The following is a 13,041-nucleotide window of genomic DNA, read 5'->3' as shown; positions in this document are numbered from 1 at the left end:
GAGTATGTGTGTGGGTGTGAAATAAAGTTTTTTTTTCTTTCAATCATAATTATTCAAATAATTGTTAATATAATTTTTTTTAGAATTTTTTTTAGATACAAAAAAATCTATATTTCTTCTTTACAAGAATTTTATTTCATAATTTTTATATATATTATATACATCTTATGTATCCGTACACTTTATTTAGTGTACTGATGTCTATACACTTTATTAAGTTTACAAACACACAATATTAAATGTACATATGTAATTTGAACAAAACCATTGTGATACAAATATCTTAAACCCTAAGAATTAAACAAATTACACAAATTACATATGTACACTTAATAATGTGTCATACATCTGTACACTTAATAATGTGTACGGACATCTGTACACTTATTAATGTGTACGGATACAAAATTTGTAAAAAATATTTAACGTTATCAAATAAAATTATCAAACAAAAAATATATCTAATTATAAAGAAAAAAAAAACAGAAATTTTTATACATTTTGAAAATTTTCAAAAAAATCAATTTTAATTACCCAGCATTTTGTTTTTAAGATTGTAGGGAGCATATATTAGAAAAAAAAAATCAAAGTCTCAACGGCATTGTTGTAAATATAAAATGTTGATGAGGGAAAGGTCATGTGAGCAGTAGAAAACAGTAAAAAATGTAGAATTTGCTAATTGTAAATAGTGATTGTACTAATTTTACAATTATGTTTTGAAAAGTGTCTATTTTTCCAAATAACTTTTGTTAAAATTACATAACACCTTGGGAACCTAGACCGGTTAATTTTTCTTTCCCTTGTTTTTTCTAGATGGAACTACCGTCCAGCCATCATCAGCTGCTGCTTCATCAACGGGCATGGCTTCTGGTTTACGGCTTGAGCTGTTCTCAGATGCATCCACCATCATGTCTGTGGTTTGATCATCATTCATGCTAGTATCCTCATCATCATCGTCGTGGTCGCTTTCCTCATCATCCTCATCATTACCATTTGCAACCTACAATACAAGAATTGGTATAAGACACTCAATTCTAACTCTGGGAAACTCTGAAATAACCCAGCTAGATGTGTACGAGGAACCAAACATATGTAGTAAAATTTTGAAATACCCTAGCAAAAAAAAACAAACAGACATGGATTTCCAAGAAGGGTACTGGATATCTAATATTACTACAGACAATATCTTGCTTAGACATGAGCTTTACTATTAGTGACTCAGGAATGTGAAAGCAACAAGACAGCATTAAAAGAAGTAAAATGAAACTAGAAAGAACCACCAACCTTGACAACACTTGCTTTCGCCTTAACTTTAGTAGCCCTTAGTTTCTCAACCATTTGGAAGTTACCAACACAGCATTCTTGGTACAAATCCAGTAGTGACTCTGTCACCTTTCAATTGCATAGCAAGTAAAACACTCTCAGTAGCCCAAAACAAGAGAACAAACCAACCTTTGCAGAACTAGTAATCGTAATTCCAAAAGAAATAGTATACATATATACCTCTTCGGGGCTTCCATCATCAGCCTCTGTATTAAGCTCATTAAGACCATTCTCTAGAATATCAACTAACCGATCATAGTCCATTGGATCTACAAACCAACCCAACCATTGCAGAACTAGTAATCGTAATTCAGAATTCAACCATTGGAGTGAGGGAACACACAACTAAGGAGAATTAAAAAAAAAGAAGAAACCAACCTTTTGATAAGTTGAAATGATCGAAAATTTGGGAGATGGTGTTCTCAGCTTTCGCTTGAGAATTTTTGCCGCCCCAACCGTTTTCGACGGCGGCTCTCATAGCAGTCCACCGCGAAAGTATCAAACCGATTCCTTCGTGCAGCATGGCCACCTCCTCATCACCAATCACTTCTACCGGTACATTAGCGTTCTGATTCATTCTCTTTCCTTCTTCTTCTTCTTCTTCTCTCTGTTGATCAATCAAACACTTAGAGTAAGAGCGAAGCTAATTACAAGATTGAATCACAAAAAAAAAACTGATTCAATTAAAAACCCTAAATCGCAAAATTTTGAATCATGGAGACAAGAGAAAACCTGAGATTGTCGAAACTCCGGCGAGACGGTGAGCAAAAGTAAGTTGGTTGCGGCGACGTTGCGGCGAGTAGGCGAAGTTTTTTTTTTTTTTCGTTCTTCTTTTCACGATTTTGTGAATGGGGAAAGAAGAAGGAAGTGAGAGAGACTGCAACTTCGAAACCCTAACCGAGAGTGATCTAGTAAGCTAAACCGGATCGTACTGGTTTAATTGTCGGTTTGTTTTTAATCGAAACGAAATTAATCAAACCGAACTATAGATATGTTTGATTCTTTAATGGCTAAATTAAGAGACCAAAATCTGAGAAAGTTTTTTTTTTTTGGTAAAAGGTTAAGTTTTATACCAATTTTTCTGTCATAGAGAAATACAGTTGGCAGAAAAAGACCAAAAAACTATAATGCAAAAAATAAGAACAATAACAAGCAAACACATACAACAAAGCAGGGTAAAATGAGACGAAAGAAACCACAATAGAGAAAGACAAATGCAGAGCGCAACATGAACTCGAAATTGCCGCGAGCGTATGCAATCAAGGCAGTCTTCAAACCTAGTACCTACAGCTTTCTCGATCACGAAAACACTCGAAAAATGTGGTTAAAAACCATAGACCGGAACCACCATTGATCAATCAGGTGACAACACTAGCGGCTTGGGAAATGCTCATCAGAATCCAATATTGCTGCTAGCACGAGAGATGAAGAAGCCGGCTCCACCTTACTCACAACATCATACTCCCCTACACACTTCCCCGAGGGGAGACAAAAGCTAGAACCAAAGTGGCCGCGCAATCGTCTTTCACGATTTTAATCACCATGTCTCATTAACTCCTCCCACTTCGCTAAAGTCGCAGCCTGAACAAAAAAACAACAGACAACAAACAGCGACACACAAGGCAACAAAAATTGAGCCACCAACAGAGCCACATCAAAACCTCAAATGATCCGCTCTGAAACCTCCACAACACCACCGCCGCAGCCGCTCTGAACAGCTACTGAGAGACTCCCCACCATGAAGCTCCGCACCAGAAAGTTGCCACCACGAAGAGCCGCAAGAGAGAGATAAAATCGATTCATCCAGACGGAAATCGCGCCGGGAAAACCTAAGCCGAAGGCTGAAAGAAGAAGATCTAGTGCCGTCTTCAAGCTCCGTCACGTCCTCTTTTCATGCCGACGACAACGCAAAAACAGATTTGAGATCTTTCTACCTCGAACTCAGCACTTTGCCGCAAAATTAGAAGAAGCAAAAGAAAAAAGAGAAACAGGGGCAGAAAGGCAAAGGGAGAGCACCGACGTGAAGCCACCGGACGCCGGTCACCGGCGGGTTCAATATTTTTTTGAGGGCGATTAGGACGAACAGAATCGTAGAGAGAAGAGAAAGGAGAGGGAGGAGAGAGAAAGAAGAATAATATGAATCAGATCCACACTCACATGTGCTACTCCCACTTCAATGACATCATACACTCCATCATCGACATGGATGCTGATGTTATCACCATTGAGAACTCCCGATCTGATGAGAAGCTTCTCTCTGTGTTCCGTGAGGGAGTGAAGTACGGTGTCGGAATCGGTCCAGGAGTGTACGACATCCACTCTCCAAGAATACCATCTTCTGAGGAAATCCTAGACAGGGTGAACAAGATGCTTGCTGTCTTAGAGCAGAACATCCTTTGGGTTAACCCTGACTGTGGTCTTAAGACCCGTAAGTACACTGAGGTTAAGCCCGCCCTCAAGAACATGGTTGATGCCGCCAAGCTTATCCGTTCCCAGCTCGCCAGTGCCAAGTGAAGAAAAGTTTGATTTGAACAAGGAAACGTTTTTTCTCTTTCTCTATAAAATGGTTGTGTTTTGTTTGGTTTTTAATAACTTTCTTAAAAAGAATATTTTAGAAGAAGTTAGATTAAAATTAAAAAAAAATAAAAAATCAGAGAAAGTTGAGGAGCACCTTTCTAAGATAAGTCACAGAATTGAATGGCTCATGCAAAACTAATATAAATTCTGAACATTACAAATATAAATATCGCTCAGAAAAAAATATCAGGTTTGAGAATAAAAGATGAGCCAAGAACAACTAGAGAAACTTATAGATTGCGCTGACGGAAAAGGAGAGGCTGAAAAGGTTCCGGCGGCGGTTGGAGGTATTAATGCAGCCGAGGACAAAAAGAAATGTGTTGTCGCCGATGCCTCCGGTGAAAAGGTCCATTTTTCAAATCATATATATTTTTCTAACCATATGTTCTAATTATATATAATTCACGTAATTAGAACGTTACATTTGTAGGTGGAGGGAGAAGTAAACAAGAAAAAGGTGGCTTCAGCATCGGAAGGAACCATAACGATTGGAGAGGCTCTAGAGGCAGCGGTTCTCACAGCAGGTAATAAGCCCGTTGAATGGAGTGACGCAGCTGCCATACAAGCAGCCGAGGTTAGAGCTACGGGACGGACCAACATCATGCCTGGCGGGGTTGCAGCCTCGGCTCAATCAGCCGCCACTCTTAATTCTCGGGTCACCTCCGAAGACGAAAAGACTACGCTCGCTGACGTTCTCACTGTGAGTAGACATGTGCAAAAACATTGATCCATGTACGTGTTTGTTTCTTACATTTGTGGGTTCTAACGATTTTTTCTCCTTTGTGGGGTACAATGGTTTTGAAAGGGCGCAAGTAGTAAATTACCGTCAGACAAAGCAGCAACAAGAAAAGACGCAGAGGGAGTGACAGGCGCAGAGATGAGGAACGATCCTCATCTTACTACTTATCCAACCGGCGTGGCTGCCTCCGTCGCTGCTGCTGCTCGAATTAATCAGGCCAAGTGATACCCATTCTTCTTTCTTGGTAGCCAAGTTTATATAAACTGACTACAATGTGTATATATGTCGATGTCTATAAGATTTTGATTTTGATTTTTTTTAATTATACATATTTAATTTACGTATAAACTACATCTAAACCCAAAATTAATTCAAAGAATATCCAACAAAATCAGAATGAAAATAAAACAAGTTAAAACAAACATTGTCAAAAAGAAAATGGATCAAATAAATGAAAGCAGGTTTGACTGGTCCAGACAGGGTTGACAATCGAACCATGGTTCTCTGAATCAGTTAACAGAATACTTTGTTGGACCGACATACATAAAATCTCGGGGAATGGCGTATTGTAACATCAGCGGGAAAGAATGAAGCACACTCCCATGTTAAAACAGCACACAGGTAATTCGGTACAAGCTAAAACAAAGAATACAACCTATGTGGTAGAGAACCAAAATTTTCTCTCAACAATCTAGCGTAAGAAGAGAAAGTTTAGAGCTCCAATCTCCTGAGAAACATTCCAATCTACTACCATCAGCTAGATAGACTAACCTTTTCTAGGCCAAGCTCCATAGCAACTGCTCGTAGTAAAACTTGCACCAACTCCCTCACCTGCGTTTCCCTGGTGAAAACAAAACTCTCAAAATCAAAATTTGATAGGATCTTTTAGTAACAGAATTTCCCCACTATTGAATTTGATGGGTTGAGATCTGAGTTTTTAGTGACCGTACAGAGATTTTGTCACCCTTTTTTGTTTCGAACGACAAACTGCAACTGAAGAAGCAATATTACCTTGACAACACAAGCTCGCACAGGGAGGGAAAAAGAACAAGTAGGTGCGCACCGGTGTCGCGGTTATCTTCGCGTAGGATGGTTTTCAGGTAAGGTTGCAACGGAAGAACAGATGCAACCTCAGGATGAATGCTGAGGTGCTCAAGTTCTTGGAGAGTAAAGATAATCTCTTCAAGTCTAGCTGTTGGGATCGGACGGTTGCCTGTCATAAAGATAACCACAGATTAAGGAATGGCAAGCAAAGAAGATGTTAGAATTTAAAGAAAATGGAGACCCTTACCTAGATTATTCTCGTCGATTAAAAATCTACTCAAAATGAATTCACATCTGGCCATTAGCGTGATGATAGAGATTTTGCTCACTTCTGTTCTTGTGGAGTGCCACTCCTTGGTTTCAGAGCTGAAACTAAAAAAAGTAAATGATATCGGTTTGTTAAACATGAGTGTAAGAATGGGTACCAAATCACTATTCATGGACATTTCTAATCTTCTGCAGAGGAATGGCAATGCGCCTGAAGTCTCTCTCTATGATTTGTCTACATATTGTTATATGTGTTTGATTCAAAATACCCAACTAATGTCGAGGAGGGATTTTTTAGAGGAGCAAGCTCTATCATATTATCAAAGTATGAAATACTAGTGTCTTTGGAGAAGAAGCAATAAAAAAATTAAAGGAATAGGCTTATGATCATGAATATGCTCAAGGCGATATTACCTGCTCAAGGAAAACAACTTTTGTAAGCATGTCAAGGAAAATCTACTACAGTGGGCAGGCATAAGCTCTACAGTTTCAACAGGCAATGAGCATGTACGTGATGCACAGCGATCTAGGGTTGAAACAAGCCGCTCCAGGACCTGTTTATTCAAGAAGTGGACACAGCACAAAAATAACTCAGACATTAGGATAACAGAGAACGATTTACATGAAATTCAAGCTACTCACTTCTCGAGGTGCATCAATGGTCGACATAAGAATGATATCGCCAAGACCATTTAAAAAGGCCATCTCAAGGGTCTCATTGGCTTTGAGTGCTGCAGCAGGGAGAGAAGTTGAAGAAAGTGCACGCCCACAATAACCAACAAGGAATATATCGTAAACATCTCCAATTTCTTTCCAAATGCGTATTCTAGCTGTTTTGCTAATTTTTAGGTCTGTGTCACCACCCACAGAACATAATTTCACATCTTCAACAAGTAAACGGTTGAAGCCCTCAGCTGCTACCTTCCAGAGTGAACCATCTGGATTGTCTCGTCTTGTCATCATGCACCTGAAAATCAAAATGATCCTTTAGTTTTTTGTACACACTTCTCCCAGACACAACAGAAGGAATATAGACATGATAACTCAACCAATCTACAGAAATTCAAGAACCATTTATTTTAGCAATTCTGGGCAGGGACATGGAACATGAGAGAGGAAAAGGGGAGGTTTGGGTTGACTAGATTAAGCAAACAACCCATGATTCCCTTTCGAAACTCATGTTATGAGACTTTTGAGGTGAGAAGAGCCAACCCATTTGCACAATGCCTATCGTAATCAATAAAGGGTATACAATGAGTTTATTTTACCTTCTCAGGTTCTGAATGAAATCGGGAAACAGGATATACTTCTCAACTGCAGGAGCTTGAAGGAGAAGCTCTACCAAGGCAGGTATCAGTTTTTCTGCAAACATATTAGTCGTAATTCTTGTGGTTGGAATTGTTTCAGACGAAGCATCAGCTTTATGTTCCAAAACTTCACTGCCTGGGTGAAATGATAAAAGAATATTAGATAAAGACTTGTTGAGAGTAAATTAACATCAAGTACTTACTTGCACAGTGACCTATATGTGGTTTATCTCAATCTCACCTTCCTCATTTGGCAGAACAGAATCAACCCGTGGAAGATAATGCAAAAACTCTCTTAGCAGGATTAGCCACATTGACGAAAGGTGCTCAGGAGGACCCAAAGAGGGCAAGATTTCCAAAACATGACGTAGTACAGGGGGTACATGTCCCTTGAATAATCAATGGAAGAATGAGATGCAGGAAGCCAAGTTTTGAGACTTAGTACTTGAGAGGAAGAAGAAGAAGAAGGTAAAGGATGAATAATGAGAGAACAGACTTACATATTCACTTTCAAAATTTTCACTATTTATGATGGCCTGTTTTATAGCTAAGTCTACAATTCCCAACAATTGCATGTACATTTTATCATCAAACATCTTCAGTGATTGCACGTATAGTTCACCTGTCAAAACATTGGACGAGAAAGAAAAAGGAAAGAGTAAGATCCAAATTCTGTCATGCAAAGAAGAACACCTTTGTTTCAGGCATTTCTATTTACTAAAATTGTTCATTTTCGTAAACCAAAATGCAGATATTTCATTGAAAAAAACTGAATTACCTAAACCATGCAGAATCTCTTGTTTCACCTTGGTTGCTGTGTCGCCTGTGTAACTCGATGACTTCTGGAAAACAAGCTCATACACGTCCAGTACCGAATTAAGATATCGGAGTTGCAAGTTTCCCTGATTCATGAAAGGGTTAAGTTTAAAGAGTGAAACATAGTTATGACGGTGTCTATAGTAACTTAGTAACTCATAGATTTTTCATATAGCGCTGTTACCTTGACACAGTGGGACACAACAGCTGTCTGCAGACAATTTATCGCTGCAAGTGATACCTCTTTGCTCCCATTGAAAATGCTGTTCTTAACAAAAGCAAGCAAAGACTCCCATCCTACAGAAGTAGAAAGTTCCACAAAATTTCAGCCTCTCCTAAACAATAAGCACTACAGTCAAGGCAAATGACAATTCTCTCACCTGACCAGAAGTTAGGTAGGCTTTCGAGAAGAGGAAAATAAGACCGAAAGAGGCGGGCTATCCCTCCAAGGACAAGGACAAATGTTTCATCCCACTGCTTCTGGGCTGTATTGCGACTGCAGATCAGAAAATGGATGGCAAGGTTCAGTGGTGGGCACTGGTAAATGTTTTTTGAAATAAATGAGCTATTCAGGCATCCAAGACTATAAGAAAGAGAAGGAAAATGCAGAAGACATCCACACAAAGAGAATTCCTTTTGTCACCTATGATGTATAAGCATGTGCACTGCCTTCCCTCCTCGAGTACCGATTTCTTTCCCTTGCCATTCGTCCTTTGATGATGTTGCAGCCTACAAATGAGGATTCACCTGTCAGAAGAGTCTTCTAAAATGAATTTCTCGAATCACTTTCCTCACCTTGTGAGAGGCGCCATCCAACATCGGGAAGATATAATTCCATAGACAATCCTCCCACATGCTTTTTGAAAGTTTGTTCCCATGACTTCCTAATATTTGAAAAAATGTCCTCACAGCTGAATTCCTGACCTGGAAAATTTGATAGCAATGAAAAAAAAAGCTTGATGGGGCACCAACTTTCCAAGAAAATAAAAATTAACATAAAACGGTGGTCGATGAAAAGACCTCTGGTCGCTCGTCATCCACGAGTTTCTGAATTAACGAAAAGACTAAAAACAGCAATTTCTCATGATTGACCACTTGTCTTCGAGCTTCATAATCTGAGTTGTTCGAATTGCTGATCATATGGCCTTCCCCGTCCTCACCATTTGTTTGATGTGGAGTGGAATCTGCATTATTGAATCCTGCAGGAACAGCTCAGCTTACTAAATATTTTATATATATAGCTTCTTGAGGTGAGAAGTGCAGACGAGGATTTGAAACTAATTTACCCAATCCTTTGTCCGCTAGAGACCCATGGTGGAGTCCCTTTGCTACGAAATCAGTCAAAGTCCACAACAGACCAATGGCTGTCAGACTTATATTCAGATCAGTCTTCTGTGCACTATAAGCTCCAGTAACGTCTATGCACCTGAAATATTAACATCATTAACCACCATCTCATAAAAACTAGTAATATGTTGCATCTCTAACAACTAAGTATCAACGGGTATAATATGAAGCATAGTAATTATAACTGAGAAAGGATCATACACATGGAGACAGTCTTCCGGAAGAGTAGGAAGTCCATCACTCATAATAACCCGGAGACTCTGGAGGAACAAACAAGGTATCAGTGACAAGGCATCAGTAAGCGATGGACTAAGGTCATACACTAAAACTTTTATTGAATCCACAGGCAGTCACCCTTTACTTACCTGGAACCCAAGGGTCGCCACATCCTTTTCTGATGCATCTGCAACAGACCTTAAGAGAATGTACGAGGAGTAGGATAAGTATATAGAATGGAAAATCCAATTTTACATGCGTGGAAGACACCAGAAGGGAGCAGGAAACATACCTCAACATGTCAAGAATGCTTGGCCAGCTATAATACAACTGTTCTCCACATCTCTGAGGATATAAAATTTATGCAGGAGCAAATCGTTAGATATTAAAGGTAAACGAAGCTCGATCGATGAATGTTCATATCGTGTGTATATAATATACCTCAAGTATATGAAGGAGAATTTTTAATGACCCAATTCGAACATCGGCCTTTTGAGCAGAAAAGTAAAGAACCCTGAGGGAAGATAGTACAGCACATTCAACTGACTTTAACTGAGTTTCCTTTGATTCTACCTAAGAAGAATAACAAAACCAAAAAGGGAAAAGATAAAATCAAAGCTAGGTTCTTTTTGCATGAGATGGAAAACTCTCAAATTTAAACAAGGACAGTGAAGAGAGATCTCACATCCAGAGTTGCATTTCTTGATCTGGCTGGATCTTCTCCAAACTGCTCTGAACCTAAGACAGAACATATGGATTGATCCAGGGCATCAAGCGCCATATTTCTCAAGTTCTGATTTGAATGCTCAGCAAGCTGTAATATGCAGTTGAAGTGTCAGTAAAGCCCAGAACAATGTCAGATATCCTGCAAATAAACAAAATTATGAATGCCTCGTCACCTCAAGAAAGTGGCCAACCACTTGGTCCCATAGTGGTTCCACCCCTGTCATACGAAGATAAATTAGATTGACCAATATAAAAATAATCCAGAGACTGGACAAATAGACAAGGCGACAGCATGGAAAACAGACTATACTCTGAAGATGTCAGAACATACTGTGAAGATTATTTACGAGTATAGAAATCATTCTGTCCACCGAAAAACTGATGCTCCCAATTTGTTTACTTGAAGCTGATGAAACACTGCCGGAAGTTTCTGTCATAGATTGATGGGACAACATATGGAGTGCAGAAAGAAGTGATTTAACAGAAGACACTTGCATCAGCGCCGAGCTCTCAAACAGCTAGGAAGATGAAAGCAATGAGTCAAGAACCAGAAATTGCAGAATCTAGCTAACCCCCATACAAACTACCGTGAACATCAACAAGGAGCCTTATGTAGCTCTAGCCATTGAAATCTCAACAAGAAGACATTAACAAGAGAAATCCAAGGGCATAGATTATAGAAGAAAATTGATCTGGCTTACCTGAGAATTTAAAGAAGAGAGAATGCTAAAATCGGCGTACTGCCTAGAAGGCTCTCTGGTAAGCTTTGGGACTGCAGTTGTGACCTCCTAAAAGTACAAAATAATGTTATACTTCCCTAGAAGATTCATAAGAGTATTTACACATCAGAGAGTAAGATAAAATGATACTGTGGTAGAATAACTATAATAAAAATCAAGCTATAGCATACAGCCATAAAGACAGAATCCTACATGGGATTTTGCCAAATTTACCTGGGTGGTTGCATGAGGAGAATGAATAGCTCGATCTAGGGCTGCCAGAGTTTCAAGGACCTGTATTCGTTTAGGATTTCTCGTTATCATGAGATAGATTACTTGAACATACTTGAAGCAAAATACTCACCAACACCCATGATGGGCCCAACACGTTATGCAACCTATGAGCGATGTTGAAGAGTGTTCTCAATGCCTGAAAAATAATCAAAAACGGTCTTAGGTCAGCCAAACACGTTTAACGAACTAATTATTAATGGATAAGCGGCAAAGAAGATTTTGTTTTTTCGAAAGAATGAGACACTGAATAAAGAATACTGAATTAAGTACCTGAACATTCTTGGGTGTCAGGACAATGACATCCTTCTGATCAACCTGTGCTTCAGAACGTTTGGACACAGGAGACTGTACGACGCTGCTGAAACAACAAATTAAATACCAAAAAATTAACAGGCTTGCATTAATTGAGTAGCTTTGACATGATATATAGCAAAATTTTCAAGATACCTTTTCCTTTCTGCATCAGTTGGCAAAACGATTGTAAATTTACAAAGCGATGCAAGAAAGGAGTTCAAGGGTTCTACAGCATGAAGAATGCCACATGCCTGAGAGATATATTTAAGTATACTCATCAAATCTTCTGAATAGGTCGACAACATAAGCTTAACTGGCAATGTAAAAAGTGTAGAACAAGGAAACTTTATTTTTACGGATCACCATTTAGCAGCCACAGCACAAATAGATACTTCCATCTGGTTTACATTTACCTGGGTGAATGCTTGATATCCTTTCAGTATCTCCAATATGATTGCCTCTCCTTGTGACCTTCAAGAACATTTAGAACAAACAAAGTCCTCAGTGCTCGCCTCATCACAATCAATGTATAGTCTGGAAAAGGGCTATATACCTTGATAGTATAAGGGAAAATGCATCAAGTATAGTCAACCACAATGAATCTACCATTGAGATACAGAGATGTGAGGTTTTCCCAACATAATCAGATGAAGGAAGATGCTCGTATCTGGGAGATTCAAGCTGGAGGTTTGAACAAGGAAATTTATGAGAGATAAGAGACAACCGGGCAAAGAGTAGCAAGAATATGGCATAATGGCAGAGGAGAACCCTGCATTAATTACCTCCCCAACGTCTACTGCTTCATCTGTCAACGTGGCGACTGTAAAGACAACTCCAAGTAAGCCTTCAATTGCCAAAGTTATTGCATGAGCTTCACTCGCAACGAGAACAGCCGCACTGGAAGCATCATTGTCAAGAATCCATTCAATTCCTATAGCATTGGGGAAATATTTAATGACATCTTTCATCAGAATGGAGTAAAAATTCATCTTAATCTGAGGTCCTTAAAGGTAATGAATAATCATCATAGTATCAAATTAATTACCTTTAGCTTTGCTACTAAACATCCCGGCAACAGCTGCTAGACTTTCCTCACTTGTCTCCTGAAACTACTTTCAAGAAAACCAATTCGAAAATTAAGTCATGCTCCAAAAATTTACTCCTGTTATTAGATGTCAATTCTTAAGCTAAATAAGCCACTTAATAGTTCCTAAAGTTCTCCCAAAACAATCTTTCCTGGTGCACAAAATTAGTAAAACTAAATGTTAATTTAAAACCAACTGGTAAACAAATAAAAATAGTGACTAATCTTGACTACAGAACACATTGTAGGAAACTTGCCCTACAAACCCACCTGTATGCTAGAAACAAC

At 38.9% G+C, this 13,041-nt stretch overlaps 3 protein-coding genes and 1 pseudogene across 4 annotated transcripts; 2 read left to right on the top strand and 2 right to left on the bottom strand.

The window, feature by feature from the left end:
• Positions 1 to 664: 664 nt before the first annotated feature.
• LOC104736800 (uncharacterized) lies at positions 665 to 2,206 on the bottom strand. Of its 2 annotated transcripts, none has more exons than XM_010456860.3 (5): positions 2,056 to 2,206; positions 1,702 to 1,930; positions 1,504 to 1,592; positions 1,285 to 1,392; positions 665 to 1,000 (listed from the first exon to the last, which is right to left on the bottom strand). In XM_010456860.3, the coding sequence occupies exons 2-5, from the start codon at positions 1,898 to 1,900 to the stop codon at positions 785 to 787; spliced, it is 612 nt and encodes a 203-aa protein (XP_010455162.2). In that variant the 5' UTR covers positions 1,901 to 1,930; positions 2,056 to 2,206; the 3' UTR covers positions 665 to 784. The 2 variants fall into 2 exon arrangements, with proteins under 2 accessions (XP_010455162.2, XP_087337649.1); XM_087481523.1 differs by having other exon boundaries at positions 1,504 to 1,619; positions 2,056 to 2,202.
• A 1,319-nt stretch (positions 2,207 to 3,525) lies between these two features.
• Positions 3,526 to 3,837, top strand: LOC147929661 (5-methyltetrahydropteroyltriglutamate--homocysteine methyltransferase 1 pseudogene; annotated as a pseudogene).
• Positions 3,838 to 3,967: 130 nt separating this feature from the next.
• Positions 3,968 to 4,987, top strand: LOC147929660 (late embryogenesis abundant protein 47-like). The gene is made up of 3 exons (XM_087481524.1): positions 3,968 to 4,246; positions 4,331 to 4,600; positions 4,706 to 4,987. The coding sequence occupies exons 1-3, from the start codon at positions 4,106 to 4,108 to the stop codon at positions 4,862 to 4,864; spliced, it is 570 nt and encodes a 189-aa protein (XP_087337650.1). The 5' UTR covers positions 3,968 to 4,105; the 3' UTR covers positions 4,865 to 4,987.
• A 76-nt stretch (positions 4,988 to 5,063) lies between these two features.
• Positions 5,064 to 13,035, bottom strand: LOC147929659 (uncharacterized). Its single transcript, XM_087481522.1, has 32 exons — positions 13,024 to 13,035; positions 12,715 to 12,778; positions 12,452 to 12,600; positions 12,223 to 12,350; positions 12,083 to 12,140; positions 11,823 to 11,920; positions 11,646 to 11,733; positions 11,446 to 11,511; positions 11,316 to 11,375; positions 11,064 to 11,150; positions 10,694 to 10,880; positions 10,536 to 10,579; positions 10,322 to 10,450; positions 10,078 to 10,209; positions 9,929 to 9,981; positions 9,786 to 9,834; positions 9,622 to 9,680; positions 9,360 to 9,499; positions 9,094 to 9,272; positions 8,869 to 8,997; positions 8,717 to 8,802; positions 8,454 to 8,569; positions 8,258 to 8,370; positions 8,036 to 8,159; positions 7,758 to 7,879; positions 7,499 to 7,646; positions 7,219 to 7,393; positions 6,593 to 6,917; positions 6,365 to 6,504; positions 5,931 to 6,055; positions 5,651 to 5,852; positions 5,064 to 5,480 (listed from the first exon to the last, which is right to left on the bottom strand). The coding sequence occupies exons 2-32, from the start codon at positions 12,734 to 12,736 to the stop codon at positions 5,393 to 5,395; spliced, it is 3,621 nt and encodes a 1,206-aa protein (XP_087337648.1). The 5' UTR covers positions 12,737 to 12,778; positions 13,024 to 13,035; the 3' UTR covers positions 5,064 to 5,392.
• Positions 13,036 to 13,041: the final 6 nt, after the last annotated feature.

The sequence above is a fragment of the Camelina sativa genome, chromosome 13 (genome assembly GCF_030686135.1).
Source record: "Camelina sativa cultivar CO46 ecotype springtype chromosome 13, ASM3068613v1".
Taxonomy (NCBI): domain Eukaryota; kingdom Viridiplantae; phylum Streptophyta; class Magnoliopsida; order Brassicales; family Brassicaceae; genus Camelina; species Camelina sativa.
This window is presented reverse-complemented; position numbering and strand designations above follow the sequence as displayed.